The sequence below is a fragment of the Misgurnus anguillicaudatus genome, chromosome 5, assembly GCF_027580225.2.
Source record: "Misgurnus anguillicaudatus chromosome 5, ASM2758022v2, whole genome shotgun sequence".
Lineage (NCBI taxonomy): Eukaryota > Metazoa > Chordata > Actinopteri > Cypriniformes > Cobitidae > Misgurnus > Misgurnus anguillicaudatus.
The window spans coordinates 36519886-36538717 of NC_073341.2; the positions used below are offsets into that span (position 1 = coordinate 36519886).

The 18832-nt window shown below is 36.9% G+C and overlaps 1 protein-coding gene and 1 long non-coding RNA gene across 7 annotated transcripts in view; one reads left to right on the top strand and one right to left on the bottom strand.

Annotated features, from left to right (window-relative positions):
• mtmr3 (myotubularin related protein 3) overlaps nt 1–16658 on the bottom strand; it is a 38467-nt gene extending 21809 nt beyond the window's left edge. For 3 of the 6 annotated variants that reach the window (XM_055168712.2, XM_055168714.2, XM_055168708.2), the window contains exons 1-8: nt 16519–16658; nt 11124–11205; nt 10596–10672; nt 8224–8313; nt 7961–8077; nt 850–870; nt 361–443; nt 66–217 (exon numbers count right to left, since the gene is read on the bottom strand). In XM_055168712.2, the coding sequence (XP_055024687.2) occupies nt 66–217; nt 361–443; nt 850–870; nt 7961–8077; nt 8224–8313; nt 10596–10598 (466 nt within the window). In that variant the 5' untranslated portion in view covers nt 10599–10672; nt 11124–11205; nt 16519–16658. Of the gene's footprint in view, nt 1–65; nt 218–360; nt 444–849; nt 871–7960; nt 8078–8223; nt 8314–10595; nt 10673–11123; nt 11206–12668; nt 12694–16518 lie in introns of those variants that run through there. The other 3 variants (XM_055168713.2, XM_055168711.2, XM_055168710.2) reach the window with 2 other exon arrangements.
• On the top strand, nt 16631–17821 carry LOC141363991 (uncharacterized). The gene is made up of 2 exons (XR_012369738.1): nt 16631–16773; nt 16948–17821. It is a non-coding gene; the product is annotated as an uncharacterized lncRNA (long non-coding RNA).
• Nucleotides 17822–18832: the final 1011 nt, after the last annotated feature.

Here is an 18832-nt window from a genome sequence, read left to right on the forward strand (position 1 = left end):
ATATGTGGACAACCGCATCTGTGCAGAAACTGAACTACAAAAAAAAAACGAGATCTGATGATCACCTGGTCTGCACAGATCCCCGTGCTGTTCCTTCTCCAAACACCACGCGTGGAAGGCGAACGAGAAGAGCTCCTCTATGTGAGCTGGAGGACGGACGGCAGCACTCAGCCTCTTTAGCCACTCCTGACCCTGCTCAAACGTGGAGAACTGGCACCTGTTAAAAAACGAAAAACCCACAAGATCTACTGTGTCACTTTGTGACATTATCACTCATATTTCTTTACGTCAGAGATACAGACAGAAGACAGACAACCCATAACTTTTTTGATTTGATCTGTTGATATGATGAAGCCTCACCTGATGACCTTGCAGTCTTTGCAGGTGATGTGCAGCTGGAAAATGTCCCGACATTCAACACTTTCTATCAGCTGCAGGGGAACCTGATGGAGAGAGACAGAGAGTGAGAGACAGAACGAGAGTCAGACAGAAAGTGAGACAGAAATGATAGAGAGGTGCCGTAGTTATTTTGTGAGTCGAGCATCACACACCACAGTGTTTAAAACCAGACGACATAAACCAAAACAATGCTAATGATTTAATCCACCTGCTTTACACATTTTTATACCTGGGCTTTAAGTAATCACTAATTTGTTAGTGATTAAATTCTGCAGCTTATTTTAAGACAAACTCATTCTTTGTTTCAAAGCTCAAGTATTCAACATTAGGCCCGAAATCTGCCATGCTAATCAGTGTAGCGATTGTGAAAACGCAGTTTTGATCACACCTTGACAAACCACATGCAAAAACTGCAGTAGCATGCAGACGGACCGTCGTGTCATTACTTACTGACACCTCACACGAACAGCTCTGTTCACAAAGACATACAGTGAGAGAAAATAAAGAGGTTTGCATAAAATGAATGTGCACAGTTCGAGTTTTGGCTTGTCTGTCATACACAAATTCCTGGGCTGTGGTTTATTTCCAACGCAATAATATGACCACACTCGACATTCCTTTGGCACATGTACTTCAGCACATTTTATATTTATGCATCTGGCAGACGCTTTATTTAAAATGACTTAAAGTGCATTCAAGTTAAACTTTTTATCAGTATGCGCGTTCCCTGGGGATCCAAGCCATGGTCATTGTGCTGCTAATGCAATACTCTACCACCGAGCTGTGGGAACACAAATTACGGTGAAAAGTGACCCATACTAAATAAAATGAAGGGTTTCAGCGTCCTTCTTCCTTACGCTGCATTTTTATTTCTTCTCTCAGTTACAACACTTGTGTTGCATCACACACAGGCCTGCGGTCACATCAGCGCAGCTACGCAAGTACAACACACTTACTGTATCTCAAACACACAACACACCCTCTCATTCACAGGCACACAGAGAGTCACACTCATTTACTGAATATGTGACTGACACAGATCAGATCAGATGAATCAGAGCACTGAACTTTTTAGTAACAAATCCATCTGCCTTATTCGTTTATTCACTAACAAAAGGACAAAGGTTCAGGAATGCTCAGGGTTATTTGCAATTAAAAACTCAATAGCAGATCTGTGGCATCATGTGACATCAAGTTTGTGAAAATGTCTGATATTTATAAAGATGTGAACAAAAAAATACCTGTTGCTTAAAGGGATAGTTCAGCGAAATATGAATTACTCACCCTTTAGCCATTCTCGATGTATATGATTATCTTTTTTCAAACAAACACAATCGGAGTTATATTAGAAAATGTGCTGGCTATTCCATTATAAATATAATAAGAGCATCCTCTACCAATACACAAATGTTGATATTCTTACAAAATTACATCAATTGCCCTCAGAAGGCCTTTATTAACACCCTGGAGCTGTGTGGATTACTTCTGTAAGGAGCTTCAAATCAAAAGCACCATTTACCACCATTAGCTTGGAACAGCCAGGACATTTTCCAATATACCGTACTTTCCGGACTATAAGCTGCACCGGAGTATAAGCCGCATCATTCAAAAATGCACCATTAAGACGAAATAACATATATAAGTCACAGTGGACTATACGTCGCGTTTATTTAGAAAATTATTTCACAAAATCCAAGCCGGAGAACAGACATTTAAACTGGAAAGCCAAGTTATTCAACTAAACAATAGCAGACTGAATAGATGTCTGTACGTTAAAGTAATGTTATCAGTTATTTAAACGATAAACCATAGCATACAGAACTTACCTGGAAGGTTGAATAGGCTAAATTAACTGAACAAGCAAACTAGCGTGAAGTTCGCATACTCGTCATTCCACATTGCTGAATCCATTGAATGACAGGGTTTCCCGCAGCACATTTAAATTAAGGCGGCCCGCCTATGCTTGGACAACCTACTGCCTTAACTAAGTCGTCCAAAAAAAGAAAAAAAAAAAAATCGCTGCACAAAAGGTCGTCAAGTGCATCTTGGAGAATAGCGCGTATGCGCATTACACCACGAGCCAGGGACGCGCCACACAGCCGAAATGAGAAAGACGTGGTCCGGACTAGGGATGGGCATAATTAATCGACGATCGATAATTGATTGTTAAGAATTTCGTCGATTTCGTAATTTGTTATCAATTAATCAAATGCATTTTTTATTTTACTCCTGTTTCACAAATACTCAGTATGCAGTGCGTCTGCGTATGTGTGCGGCGAATCCGTCAAGCACCCGTTGCAGTGCGCTGCTGACCGCTTACTCTGCATATGAAACATTCATGTGATTGACACTTTCTGTAAACACTTTTCCGCATAAACAATAGAACACAGCATCATTTTTTTTACAAAACAATATATTTTAGATATTATTTGACAGACTAATAAGTGTGTATTAAGGATGTTTAAAATCTCTAGCCTGGTGGTCAGGATCTGAATGGATCAAATCAGCAGTTTTGCAATGCTTTATTTATCTCCACATATATCATAAATAAAAATAAGCAGAGTAACTTTGCAAGTCTACCCTTCCACATTATATATTTCCTACTATGTATGTATATGATTTCCAAATAATAAACGAGAGTATTCGAACGACAAAAAGCGTCTCATATGGAAATAAATCCTCACAATATTATTATTTCTCAAAACTTTATGACAAAAATAAGCAACTGTATTCCTACAGTTATTCAAAGATGCACACATTATTCCGAATATATTTGAATATTATACAAAAGTATTCATATAACGGCACGTTTCATATGGCAAATAAATATCATCACATTAACATAACAGCATAATGAAATGAATAAACAGACAATGAAACAGGATTGAAATATAAATTGTATTATTATTACCGGAAAAAAGCAATATTGCTAAAATAATCTCTGAGGTAAATGCGTCAAAACCGCTGTTACCCGCACAATAAGTCTAAATGAGCAATAAAAGTAAAAAAAGCATTATTAGGCCATGTCTCAAAACTTTATATGACAAAAATATATTTAAAATTACAGTTATTCAAAGATGCACACATTATTCCATATTACTCCCGTTTATGAGCACGTTTGTCTCTGGCCTCGCTCTGTTATGTAATAGATTGAAAGGTGCGCATCTCCGTCTTTCAAACATATATAATTTTGTAATTACTACCTTAGGAAAATTAGCCATGATTTTATCATTGTGAAAATGTTTTTTTTTTTTGCAGATTAAAAACGATTTGTATTTTCGCAATTTTACTACAAATACCATGGTTATGGTATATTGCGGAGTTGGAGACCATAGTAAATGTCTACTGTTGTTTTACAACAAATAAAAACTAAAAGACTATGTTAGTATAATTATACAATGGTAAATGGGGCTCACAAAACGTACGCTGTTTCACACATACTCTGTATGCGGAATAAGTTAGCGCTGAGGTACCTGTGCATCCCGGTCAGTCTCCTCGGAGCGGCTGTTTTCGGCGGCGGCTGGACTGACGGTCACCATGGATTGCGGTCGCGTCTGACCCCAAAACATGCTTTTATTTCTCAAAAAAAATCAGTAGACTGGTGCAGAAGTTTTATGCGAATTTCTAAAGTTAGTTATTTTTCACGAGGCTTTAAGTAGCTTAATTTGTTATAGCCTAATGTTAGGAAGGCTAATATCTTGCACTTTCTTCTGGCTTGAATAATTTTGAGTTACATTTTGACAAAACCTTTCAGATCTAAGTATTATGTTTTTTGTTTAATTTAATGTTAAACATGAATCTGAATTTTTTATTTTGGAACTAATAATGAGGTCTCTATTTTAGAACGCTGGCTCGCAGCTGCAGGTTCCGCTGCTTTAGAGCACCGCACATGCACGCACATATACAGTATGTTTGAAACATAGTTTAACTGTCTGCCACAAGTTGATCTTGTAATAAAGGTCTCATCGAGGAAAAACACGCTGTATATTTGTATTCATTGCATTTTTTAAGTATAAAAGTTAAATAACAAATTTTATTATAAAAATATTAATGATTAATCGATAGTCGATCGTTAATTCTCCCGACGATCGACAAAGAAAACTTAATCGAATGCCCATCCCTAGTCCGGACCGTCACTGTCTCTAGGATAACTAGCCAGTTCATAAAACATCTCGGAGAATAGCACGGACGCGCTTCACACCGCGAGTGAGCATGTGCACCGCACGCCCGAAATGAGATAAGACGTGGTCTGTCATGTCTGGAGGATAGCCAGTTGATCAAATGCGTGTCTATGAGAACTGTAAGTGGAATTTTGTTTTGGGTTTATTTAAGTTATTGTATTAGTCTATATTCCTTGCAATTTTAAAGTAAGTTAGCTGGTGATTTTGTTGTTGACAGGGTTTATGTACCCGTCAATGCCGCTCACAAACGCTCGAGATAGGCTATGTATGTGTGCTTATTGTCAATGACTCACGCCGAGTTCTCAGCGAAAATCTGCAGGCACGGATTGCGTTTGGGCCTGATCATGGGGTAATTTTTATTTTTGGCCAAACTATCCTTTCAAGGAACAAGTTGTCCTATGTGCTTTGCTGGCATGTAAGACGGTTTTTGATCATACCTCCTGATCTATGAGGGCTACAGCGGCACAGTAGAGCTGACTGTAAGAATGTAACCAGAACCTTAATATGCGTCTTAATATAGTACCAGGTTGAAAGCGTGGAGGTGGACGATCCCAATTAAAAAGCCACTGAATCCATAGCAACAGGCTCAAGAAAAACAGTGAGGGTATAGAGCGAATAAAGATCGAGCTGTTCAATACAGACATACAGCCACTGCCAGAACGTCTGATGTAACTGTGGCTCGCTGTCCCTAAATGCCCTTCACATAATGTGTGGCCTCTAAATTTAGCATCATTCCAGACACAACATCTTTTAGAGACCACTGGACCGGCAATCCATTATACGTTATGAGACACATTCACTACATCAAAAGTGACCACAGTCCAGTTTTACGCTTGGCTAAACACTTGGCAACCTGATAAGTGTTATATCTGACGTATAATTACAAGCACAATTATGACAAATGTTCATTTATGTTTAAAAAAATGCTCACATCTAAAGGGTTCATGACACCTTTTTTATTATTGTATAATGTTCTCTAAGGTGTACTTATAATATTACTCAAGTTTTTCCAAAATACATTAGACATTTAAGTAATTTATGACCTTTTCTTTCTCCGAGTCTCTCCTCTGACTGAACGCCATTGACCGGAGCCAATAATATGAAGGGAAAGGCTGCAGACCTGGAGGAGGCAGGTCCAAAGAAAATAAGTATGTCTATAGACCATTTTGCAAGATGTAAACAACACTGGTCCAGAAACACTTCCTGTTTCAGTTTTGTAACCAATTTCTATATTTCACATATATCTTAAAGATGTTTGTTTAACTTTTTAGTTCAGTTCTATATGTTCTGTTAGTTGTATTTTATCCCAACATTTATGTAGTGTTAAAAAACTGAAACATTAAGTGCTTCTGGACCAGTGTCCAGAAAAATGGTCTATATGTACGTCACTAATTTAGCCAGTTTTTATTCAGTTTTTTGGAAAAGGATTACATAAATCCTTTTGTTATTGAATATGATGCCGTTTAAAACTATAAAACTTGCGGGATGTATTAATGATACCTGTTATATATCAATAGATCAAGGCAAAGTCTATTTCTAATGTCATGACCCCTTTAAAACAAAAACTTTGATCTGAGTCACCGGGTAATTTCAAGTGCACTGTAAATGTAGCCAAAATGTGAAATGATAAACCAGTTGAATCAGAAGATTTGGTCAGGGTTCCCACACCTTAGTTAACTTCAAATTCAAGGACCTTTCAAGGACTTTCCAGGTCCATTACCCTCAAATTCAAGGACTAAATGTTGGGACACATTTGAGAGCAAGGTTACATCATGTTACCTTTTAAGATACATTGTTACAGTTCCCTTTCGAGGGAACTTGCGCTGTGTCACTGCGTTGACACTTTGGGGACACCTCTGAGTGTAAAGCCCTTTTCACACAGAAATTCCGTAAAATACACGTAAAATGCAACCTGGATTTTTCCGGAATAGTTAAGAGTTTTTGTTCGTTCACACTGCCAAGATTACACGGCATCTGATGGTCCCGGAAAGACACGTGACATGTTGAAAGTCCCGCCCTCTCTTCCACGCAGCGTCTGAAGTTTGCATATTATATATTACGGTATTTCTCTCTCCAGAAACAACTCGCGTGCATTTTTGTTTATGATAAGACTACAAAGTAGCGCGTGAATGCACAGTTCTATTCTGGTGAATGATCTCAGCTTCAGAGTGGATATTTGACAAGCTCCCTGATTTCTGCTTTGATACAGTTTTCAGACATTTCTCATCGTGATTGTTTATATGCATTAAAAACCCGCATTTTGAGGAGCTGAACAATATATCTCGTTGGGATGACATGCGGGTATTTTCGTTTATTATAGCTCAAATGAGCACGTGACGCGATATTCTTTTATGCTGCTGAATGATCTCCGTTTCAACGCAGTAAGTAACGAGGTAACTTACCTGATATCTGCTTCAGTCCAGTTTGCTGACATTTCTCGTAGTGAATGTTGTAAATCCCTCATTTTAAAGAGTTGAACCAACTTCATGTTGCCATGACACGCGCGTCCTCACTACGGCACGTGTGTCATTGTTTATGCGTCTCATATATCATTTCCTGATAACTGCTTCAATCTAGTTTGCAACATTTCTCGTGGTGAATTTTTATATGCATGTTATCTCTCGTTGTAAGGAGCTGAACCATAACTTGTGTTGTGATGATGACGCGCGCGTCCTCACTTCGACACGCCCTTTACGGCATTCTTGTTCACACAGAGGGTTACCCGCGTATCTTACTAGGTCCTCTTTCCGGCAACGATCCCAGAAGATTAACGGAACGAGTTTTTGTTCACACAGATGCTTGTCTGGCAATTTTACGGGTATTTTCTGGGACCAGAGGTCTGTGTGAATGAGGTTTAAGTGTGTCTGAATGTGTATATCAAATTCAACCAATGGTGAGGTTTAACGACAAAGACAGGGTGACGCAGGAAGTATGGCAAGGGAGACGCAGCGTCTCATTCCCTTCTCAGGGAACAACAGTTACATACGTAACCCGAGACGTTTTCATGTGTCAACTATGCAAAAAAGCATTTTGGTATGAATCAACATTCACATACAGAAGATATAAGCATTTAAAGCGAACAGTTTAGCACGTGTGCTTAAAAAAATCTAGAATTTTTATGATATTATCCTACACTACACAGGGAATAATATGGATTTCTTTTCAGAAAACGTCTTGCATAAAATAGATTCAATCACTTTCAATGACCTGTATCTATGAATGTATATTTTCAAAAACTTCCCAGATTCAAAACTTTCAAGTATTTCAAGGACCCATGGGAACCCTGCTTGGTATAGACAAGGAAAAATTGGACTTTTCATTGACCTTGTCCCCAAAATGTAAATGTACAAATAAGCATGTGACAACGATGTAACACTCACATTAACAACTGACTCTTTGAACTTGATGTGCAGTCGGTAAGGGGACATAGCGATGACGGCATCCTCCGCCCGCCCCACATACTTTGTAAATTCTCCATGTAGCTCTGGAAAGGGCACCTGCAATGACATCATATCAGACAACTGTAAAATGAATGTCAAACCAAACCTCTACATAAATATAATAGATTATTGATCACATATACCTATGCAGCACAAAAAAAAAGTTAATTTTGGTAAAAAAAAAAGTCTTCATCTCTGCTTACCTGAAGATCATCTTCATCAAGGACGGGGGGCTTCCGAGGGAAAATGTGATTGGCCTGGATGCACTCCAGACTTTGCTGCCCCTCCTCCTCCTGTCAGACAGAACATGATCATTGAGTTTCACATGCTATATACAGTCTCCTACTACAACAGTGCTTATCAAATGTTAAACATAAATTGTGTTGACACGTCATTTTCCAGTTTTATTACTCCCAGGGGCCAAAAGTCTAACTGTTATACAGATATAACATTGCTCACGGCTAAACCTGTAATTAAGTTAGTGAATACCTCAGATAAACCGAGGACAAAGTAGTCACAACATTTCCTAATCCAATACTACTGTTGGCTGGGGTTCATAGGAGTTGTAAGGACAAAGGCAGAGTTTGCAGTGACTTCCCCTTGCTATTTCTGACATAACAGGCACTCTTGTAATTGGATAGACGTAGTATGCCGTCTTAACGCAAGCGTCTAAGGGCAATGTGTTACGGTAAATCATACCTTCTCACTTGCACAAATGGAAAATCATCAAATAATCAAATATATACACTCACACAAACCATCACAACTATAACAGCTAAAGACACTAACGCATAAACTAGCAGTCCGAAGTTTGGATACACAAAATAAAATCACTAATATCTTTTCTTTGAGTACACTTTGGTCATTCTCTTGACCAACGTCATGAGGTGCATCATGGGATAGTTTTGCAAACAACATCCCATGAAGACACATATTTTCTTTAACAAAAGCACAATAACTACCTTCAAAAGATTTGATAAACATACACACTTTTGGCCAATCTTTTAGTTTCTAAGCATATTGAGTGCATAACACTTCACATCAGTAAGGGCAAAATCCTCTAAGAGTCCTACCATTATGTCTATACTCAGGAATTAGAGGATACGGTCGGCAGTGACCTTGAATGTTCAAACTGGTAAAAAAGGTTTAGACTGCATGGATGACTTGTGGTTATATACGAGGAGCTCAAATCCAAAAACACTAAACCCAAACTCAGTCAAAAAAATAAGATGATGATATTAACCAAATGCTTTCAGCACGTATTATATGTTCATCAAATACTTTCGCTTCAAATCTGCTTAATCCCAGCCTCAGGCCATTCAGAAATACAGATTTGTTGGCAGAATCAAATAAGAGCATTCTCATTCAAGGCTTAATCCCAAGCAGCACACAAGCAGTTCAGATATTTATGGGAGTGACTTAATAATAATAAAAGTGAATTAATGTCTGACAAATTCAGGTACTGACAGGTAATCTTTATTAAATCAGTGAGTAAAAAGCTGAACACGGTGTACCAAAAACCAGATGTTCAATGATGTCGCTCTCTTTTGGACAGTGACAGCTCACCTGAGATGTTGTGCTAAAAACTTTATTAACTTAATTAAAATTGTTTAATAATAGAAAATAAGACACAAACTATTTAATTGACGCTAATTAACACTAACAAGACATTAATTAGTCTGGTTAATAAATTAGTCTGTACTGTTACTAATTTGCAATTCAGGAGAAAACTTCGGTCTGAGGCCCAGCAATAAAAAGTTTATAAACCAGTCAGGTAACAGATCATAGATGTTTATGTATGTGTTTGCTGGATCATTACTGTGTCTATCTTTGCGTAGAGCTGAAAATGGGCATTAACTTGGTTCAGTACACACACTAAGGGGGCCAGGCCAGGGGGGCGACCCATTGTGGGCACGGGCACAGAATTACAGTGTACACACAGACAGACAAGCAAATAAACAAGAATACACATAACTCACTGGGAATGTGTAAACAAACACATCCATCAGCATTCACACAGAGACCAGAGAGATGTGTTAAACTGTCAGCACAGACTAACCTAACCAAAATTCAACGTAGAAATACACAGACTCAAAACACATACAGGAATACGAAAAAATAAAGAGTTGGGTTAGCTACATTATATTGATTTTACCATGGTGAGGGTTTGATAAAATGACTGTAGCACACAGCATCAACTGGCTTAACTTTTTCGATTAACTTTATAAGACAATGTTAAAAAAAAGAAAATTTAAGTAATGCAGTTCCTTTGTGTATCTCTAGCCTGGTTATGTTTTTATATCTGCCATTTGGTTATGTCTTCGATGGGGCTAGTTTAATAACCAGAAGCACACTAGTGAGATTCACACATCTCCTGTCTCATACACAACTCCTGTCTGTTTGTTTGTCTAAAGAAGACATTGATTTCTGCTGAGAAAGCAGTCTGGACGGGACTTTGACACATTTTAGCTGATTAAAAACCTGTGCAATCAATGAATAGCTTCCCATTTTGTGTTGCAATCGCTGTTTAGGATATGCGCAGAAGGAAAAATATATTTTAGTAATGTTTCTTTACCATAGCCCCGTGAAGGAGTGTGGGTGCAATGCTTTCTGTCTTCTGCGGCTTGTTCCCTCTTCCTTGTTCACTTCAGTCTGTATAAATCAAAACAAACAAAAAAGAAGTTAATTCCCCTTTAAACTGAGCTTTTATAAGTCATCTGGTGAAGTCATCCAGTATTGCTCATATCGCAATAAACATTGTAGGAAAACACAACATTGCAATGCAAGTTTCACCCCATTATCGTGCCGGCCTAGTACATTCAGAAATATATTTTTTTAAATAATTGAATTTAAAAGGGAAATATAGTACACACATACAACATTATTAATATCCCAACAAAATCCTTGACTTATTGTTTTTCACTCCTTGCGTTTTACTTGTCATCATTACTATAAAATGGTTCCTCTGTTTAAAAAAAACTTTAAGCTATTTCAGAGCAATGCATAAAATACTGTAATAATGTAATGATGTCAAAAGGCAAAATAGACACAGTTGTATTATGTAGCTGCATTTCCCATCAACATGTGTGTGTGTGAATCTTACCAAATTCCTAAAAGCAATAAGGTGATGTTTGCTTTGAATAATCCTCTGTTACCACCGTCACTGAGTGTTATGACATTGAATCCTGTAAGAAGAGAGAGAAAATAAACTATTGCATAACATTTTTAACAAAATGGCTTTTCACACATTAAGGCAAATAAAGCTGTACTGGTGGTGATGGTAGTTTGTGGGCAAAAGTGTGCTGGTGGGCTTCATGTCAGTGAACATCTGATAACATGCAGGAATGGACCACACAGCAACTCATCTTCAATATCATTAGCGATTACAGATCTACATTTACAAATGACTTTGCTAATTGGCGCAAAGTCTCTTTAAGCTTGTTTCAAACTAACTTTAAAATATTAAACAGTCTTTGTAAACAAAATTTTAATTTCCTTTAATACAAGTGAGTTTTTTTGTTTAATTGTTGTTGGGTTTTCATAAAAATCGTAATGAACCACAAGCATCTGTTTTAAAGTAAGGGGGAAATCCAGGTTTTTATTACTGTAACAACTCATGTATACCACCAATTTCATATTATAATGGCTTATTTATTTTGTTAATAACAAATAATCTTAATATTCATCAAGGTCTAAAGCTGAAGATTAAAATTAGTTTATTAATCTGTGTCAAAATTCTCAGCACATCCCTGAAGATTCAATTCATTTTGTTAATTGATATTTTGACTAGGGCTGCATAACGATTAATCGCGACCAATAGTCCGCAGAACAAAAGTCCCTGTTCACATTATTATATATAAGAAATATTAACATGTTTATATACATTTTTATATTTATAGATAATTAATATTATATATAAATATAAATACCTTACATATAAATATATATTTTTCTTAAAGTTATACATAAATGTGTGTGTATTTATATATACATAATTATTATACACAGTACACACACTTATATAATGTAAACAAAAACTTTTATTCTGCAAACGATTAGTCGCGATTAATCGTTATGCAGCCCGACTCTTGACATTTAAAGATGTTTTACCATTTAAAATCTGCACAAACGTTTTTTATTTAAAAATCTAAGTCAAAAATATTATATTAGTAAAACTGTACTAGTGTGTGGCTTTTGCGCTTTTAAAGGTAAACTTCTACACGTGAATACCCCAATTTAGTGCCTTATTTAGCTATAATACGTGAAAAGATTTAAATTAAGTAAATATTTATATTTTATCCGATTAGTCGATTAATTGAAAAAATATCACCCGATTAATCGATTATGAAAATAATCGTTAGTTGCAGCCCTATATGGTTTAAAGCTAATACACACGGACTAAAAGCCACAGACTTGTATTTTATGTATTTTATGAAAATATAATATCTAAGATTGTTAACAGTATGACAAACCTTATACCTGTATAAACACCCCAGTATTTTGTATACCAAAAGTACACCAAACATATTTAATTTCTCAGTAAGCTTATCAACTAGCAACACCAACCAATCTTTTATATGAAATGTACTAAATATTATTATCTAAACATGCACTGAGGAATAAAACAAAACTCAAAGTTATCACAGACCAAACAGCAGTAGTCAACAGTGTCTTGGGTAAAATTTTAGTGCCCTTGTGTGTCTCCTGAGAGTCATAAGGAGGGTGTGCATTCAGTTCATGGCCAAAAGGCGACATCACCCACAACCAAAAACTCAAGACACACGCTACCAATGGAGGCCACATACAAACAGACTGGAAACCACTGATAAAACATATCTCTTATAGACAAACTCTCATGTTTACTACAGCTGAGGGGCGATACGGGAGACTGTCACAACACTGTCACATGAGACTACATTAGTTCATATGAAATTTGTCCACATACAAATAAAAGTATTAAAATGACTAGTCAGTTAAAGTTTTGCGTCTTGACCCCGAGCAAAACATTTTCATACTGGCTCATAGTCAAAAACAGGTAGAAAGTTCTCTTTGAACACAACAGACTCTATATCACGGTTAGTGCCCGCTGTGACAAGCGCTGTCTTTCTGGAGAAATCTCAACTTGCATTCAGGTCAACTGACTGCAGGTGGGCAGAGGAACCAGTCAGTGTGTTTCTGTTCATCTCAGGTGTCACTCCTACAGTCCTGTAGATCAATCTCATTGTGCGCTCATTCTTGAACAAACTCTTTCACTATCGTAAAAAGCATGCAGCATGTAGAGGTCTGTATCACATTTACGCAATTTTTAATTCGTCCCTGATCTTAACAGTTAGACGGTTATTAAAAAACAGCCTGATATTTGGCATGCTGTCATATTCATTTGCAGGTATTTAAATAACGGCAATGACACCAGTTTGCCAACATCTGCTGAATTTCTTGTACTCTACATGGACAATTCCTTTACAAAGTAACTACTGCACTTGTGGTCCTAAAAAAGACTAACACGACAAACTTACAACGGCTCAAATTTGTGAATTGTATTATACAAAATACAAATGTGACCCAGGACCAAAAAAACAGTAATAAGGGTAAGCTTTATAAATCATCAAATGTGAATGAATAAGTTTTCCACTAATGCGTGGTATGTTAGGGTAAGGCAATATTTGGCCGAGATACAACTATGAAACTTTGAAAATTAGAAATCTAAACCCCCCATTTGGACCACCAATGACTAGCAGTAGCAGAGTGACACAATCTCGAGAGAACCGCCGAGACTGCGTGTTACCTCCTTGAAAATATAATTACCTGAATCGTCGAAATGCTGAATTTAGATCGTTTGCTGGGTCGAATTGAGATTACGATCTTTTAACGATTAATCGTGCAGCTCTAGTGGACGGTACTCATTTGTTTATAACAACCAGATTTAGAAATGCCCTTATTGAACGAGACGGGCGACACACAGTGAGAAAGTCGCTTGCGGTGAGGGTGCAAAAACATTAGAAATACAATTTTGAAGTTGTCCTTAGCAACTGCATCCACTCGCAAAAATAAGGTTTCGATATATTTACTTGGGGTGTAATGATACATTGTGCGATTCTGCTTGCTATGCTTCCCAGTGAATTATGGCGAAATGTCGCTACAACCAAAAGCCAGATGGCGCTCTTATGCAGAAACTCAACACGCGGCGCAGAAGTAGTAAAATCTTTCGGGCAGCTCAAGAAGTGTGTTACGTTTGAAATGTTGAGACAATAGATAAACCTAAAATTAGGCATGGGCCGGTATAAGATTCTGGCGGTATGATAACCATTAGCAAAAATACCATGGTTTCGCAGTGTTGCGGTATTGCCATTGCAACACTAAAATGTGTTCTTTTCAAATATGCCAGGTAAAAATAGACCCTTTAAATTATAACACGCTTTCAAAAAATATATATTTTCATAATGTATATTAAATGTAAACATCAAATGTATCACATGATTTAATGATTTTTGTACAACACAGTTCATACCTTGGAGACAGTATCACAGAAGATTTTAGTGGTTTTGAAACCTTGACTGTTTAAAACCTCGGTATACCTTGAAACCGGTAACCGGCCCATGCCTACCTGAAATGTTCAAAGTACAGAAAAAGGTGTTCTAGTTTAATATGATATGGTTTCTTTACATCTATATTTTCATACATATGAATAACAGTTGCTTTAGTCACTGCAAAAATAGCGGTAACACTTTACAATACGGTTGTATTTACTAATATTTATTAATGTTAGTTAATGCCAATACAACTGTTCTATGTAAGAAATAATTGACGACGGGCCGTTGAATTATAAGAAGATGACAACGCAAAGCATTATTTTCAAATTAGTCAATTATTCCTCTTATACCACGATTACCACAAACATTGCTCTGGTGACTATTTTTAAGACATTTGACAGTTTAGGTGTGCGTTTATTGAAAAATAATCAACTCCCATGGAACACTTCTCAGCCAATCAGAAGCATCCAACAGACCCGTGGTATAAACAAATGTTAGTTCATTGTGCATTAACTAATGTTAAGTTACAACTTTTAATTTAAAAAATGTTTTAGTAAATGCTGAAATAAACAAAAACTAAGATTAATCATTGATGTAGAGGTATTGTTTATTGTTAGTTCATGTTAACTAATGCATTAATGTTAACTAGTACAACCTCAGGCTTAAGTCTTCATTATATTCCATCATTGGTGGAGATCAGCTGCTTCATTCATAAACTTAAGCACCCCCACCCCGTCACTTTAGTTCACTGACCCTTAACACAGTTACAGACGTGCTGTCACACAATCATTCAGATTGTATACTTTAGCATTCATAAGCCACGCATGTGCCTGATTCAGCCTGCTTGGCTGATTCTTAACCAGATTAATTTCATTCCAGTCAATCACAACACGTCATGACTCAGGTTCACCACACATGAGAAATTTGACACCAAAACAAGAGCAGAAGGTTCCTGCAAAATCACCTATTAACCAAATGCAAACAAAACAAATACTCGTGTCTTCAGGCCTCTTTGAAAATTTACCATGGTGACCACCAGCCTGCACCAAAATATTAGTTTTTGGTAGTACCCATCACTGTCATAAAAGCAGGAAATAAATGAATGATTATGTTAACGTTACTTATAAATATCTTTTACGGTTTGCATGAGATCTGACATCATTTTTATGGCTGTATAAGACACAATAAACGCTATAGTTTTTACCATGGTGACCACGAGTTCAACGCAAATATCTGACACTGCATTTAATGTTTTATTATTAACTTAAGTATGACAACCATCACAACAGAAAATGAAACCAAACGAAAGAATGATTCTGAAAGGAAAACCCAACTGTCAAACAACCACGATACGATCATAGTATTCGTCTAAAAAACTATAAATGTATTCACTGTTGCTATGACGATTTACAAATCTACTTTCAGCAGTAACTATTAACTTACATACAATTGTATTGCAACAGTGACTGATGCCAAGTTTTGTCGTAATAACAGTAACTGAAAAAAAAAACTGTTCTGCATTTTGGGGAACTGGATGCCAAGTGATGAACAAGGCAAATTTCTCTAAAATGGTTAACATGGCAAATGTTTGTCAGAAATTGGTTACCATAGCAAATTTCCATAAGGGGCTCGATCTGTCAGTCAGTCAGTCGCGCGGCGGCTGATTCACTGACTGACTGACTGGAGCGCGAGCAAATTAACCGACAAAAATCGAGTGGGAATGTCGCGTTTCCAACGTCTAATGTGATCAAGTTTAAACGAGACGCCCTTTGCAGCACCAAACATCCTGGCGAGATGCCGTTTGAGCCTTTAGAAGAACCACTTTGGACGTTTATCCCCAGCAGAGGCCCGTTCGGTGTCTGATGTTGTTGTTGTTGTCGCGAGGTAGAGGGCGGACCCCTCAGATAAGGCCTGAAAACACCACGAAAAACAGCTGCATCCCGACCCCAAAGCACCCGTTGCACTCACCTGAGGGCGGCCTGTGAGGCAGAGCGGTCGTTCGCTTTCTTCCGAGCCGCACGAGAGGAGATTAACGATGAACAAATCAACAAATCGCACCTCGTAGCCATTTGCAGAGTCGGCTCGTCCCACTGTGAAACCCCGTCGTCATCACAGCCATCCCGACGTCATGACGCAACCGCGTACGTTGCGTCACTACGTTCGGAAGAGTAGAGGAGGAAGGGCTGATTTTATTTTATTTATTTATTTGAACAAAGCCAGGGGGTAAATCAAGCGTTACAGAAATATATAAAATATTTACATTTAGCTTATGTTATAATTGTTTTCTTATTACTTTGATAAAATGTATTCATATAAAAGACTACATTTGCATTTATGAATATATTTTTTCCATAAATGTATAAAAATAATAATAAAATATTTTTCCTCTTATTGTAGGGGACCTTTGTAAAACCAAATAGAGGAATGCTGATATGGATGGGAATGATGTAATAGATTGTTGGAGCCAATAGGTGTGTCCGACTACCTACAGTGCTGCGCAGACCCAAGCGTAAGAGAAAAGTATCGCGAGAGTGTTTCGAAAGAAGTGCTTTCGGACAGCTCGCGCGGCATTTTTGTGTCATACGCTGATCGATCTGCGCAGCGCCGCAAAAGTCAAGCACAGCTACATATAAATTATTTAATAAAAGTCTCATGTTTTAACAATGCTACATATAGAGCTATATCAATAAAATTATAGACACCAAGGACTGTATTTAAAACTAAGACAAATGTGTGACACGTTTTAAAGAACCTTATATAAAACAGATTTTAAATGAAAGTGAAATAAGAGCCTTTGAAGTTGATTTTTAAGAGTTGAATTTTAAGAGGGGAGACCAGAGCATTTATTTTGTTGAATGCCAGTATGAAAAACACCCTTCGTATGTGTATTGAAATTAATTGTTTTTTGTCTAAATTTTAATTTAAATTTCATCTTTATTGTTTTCACCTAATCACCCACCAGCTAATACAAAATAAAAGTCTTGAATTTAGACAGTTTTAAATGGGTGTTTAAACCTACATTTAAAACTGCTAAAGACGACAAGCATTGGTGCAATTGTCTCAAAATAATTACTGCAACATTACCTTTGTGACAACCTTTATGTGTGACAACGTGTCCTCTTTACTTTTTCTTACTTTTTAGTTCAGTAACAAAGACAAAGTTTAAGATTTTGAGGTAATAAAAGACACGCACAAGAAAGGTTTATACAATTATGTACTGTATTCAATAATGACTTGGTACATATGTGATTAAAAGACACATGACATTTGACATTTATTTGTCCTCTCTTTAACAACCAAAGCTTTAAGTGCTCTGCCATGGTAAGGTCATGGGAAATGTGCGCAAACATACCAGAACGTTACAAGAAATGTAGGAAAAACCTTTGACAGAGTGCATTAACTACCAGTATTCAGCGCAAAAGAGCAACTACCAGAATTTTGCCTTTTGCTCGTATTACAATTTCATACGCACCAGTCTCTCATTCACGAACTTCAAACACACATACACTAAATCATACGAAGCAGATCTAACACACAAATCTTTCAAGTTTGACATTTTATAGTCTTCAGTGAAAAGTTGAATATATTAAAAAGGAACTAAAAACCAGTGTTTCTGAGGGCTCTAGCATAGTTCATATTTAAACATACACTCAAGCACCAGATAAATTGAAGTAATCTTGTTTTGGCTGAATCACTTATGATTTTTAATTTTAGATATATATGGGGAAACACACCTTGTGACCCAAAACTCACTTATTATTACAGTATTTTCTATTATAACCTGCAGAATGTGAACGCTTTCAGTGCTGATTTCCTGAAAAAAAATTAAAAATACAATAAACAAATAACATTCTCAGTCTTTTTGAAGGAATAAAATAAGCATGCAAAATTCAACTGTAAAAAGTCAAAAATGTACAGTACAGCAAAACAAATGAAAATTGTTCAGAATGGTCATAAAAAGTGTTCATATTTATCACACAGACAACAACATTCGAGAAAAAACCAACAGCAGTTGAAAGTTTCATTTGAATCAGCATTAAGCGTTTCTAAACTATCCAGATTTTGTTACAAAATTCACATGGTTGGTTCAGGCCCGTTATATAATCATAATATGAGTATGTAACATCTATACTTTTCCATACTCAAGAGATGATCAGTCAAATGAAATGCTCAAACAGATTTGCATTTTGCTGAGAACATTGTTGAAAGAGATCTGGAAGCAGATGGCGGTTAGGAACAGTAAACGTTGACCAGCGGTGGACCTGACAGGTTTTGTAAAGCT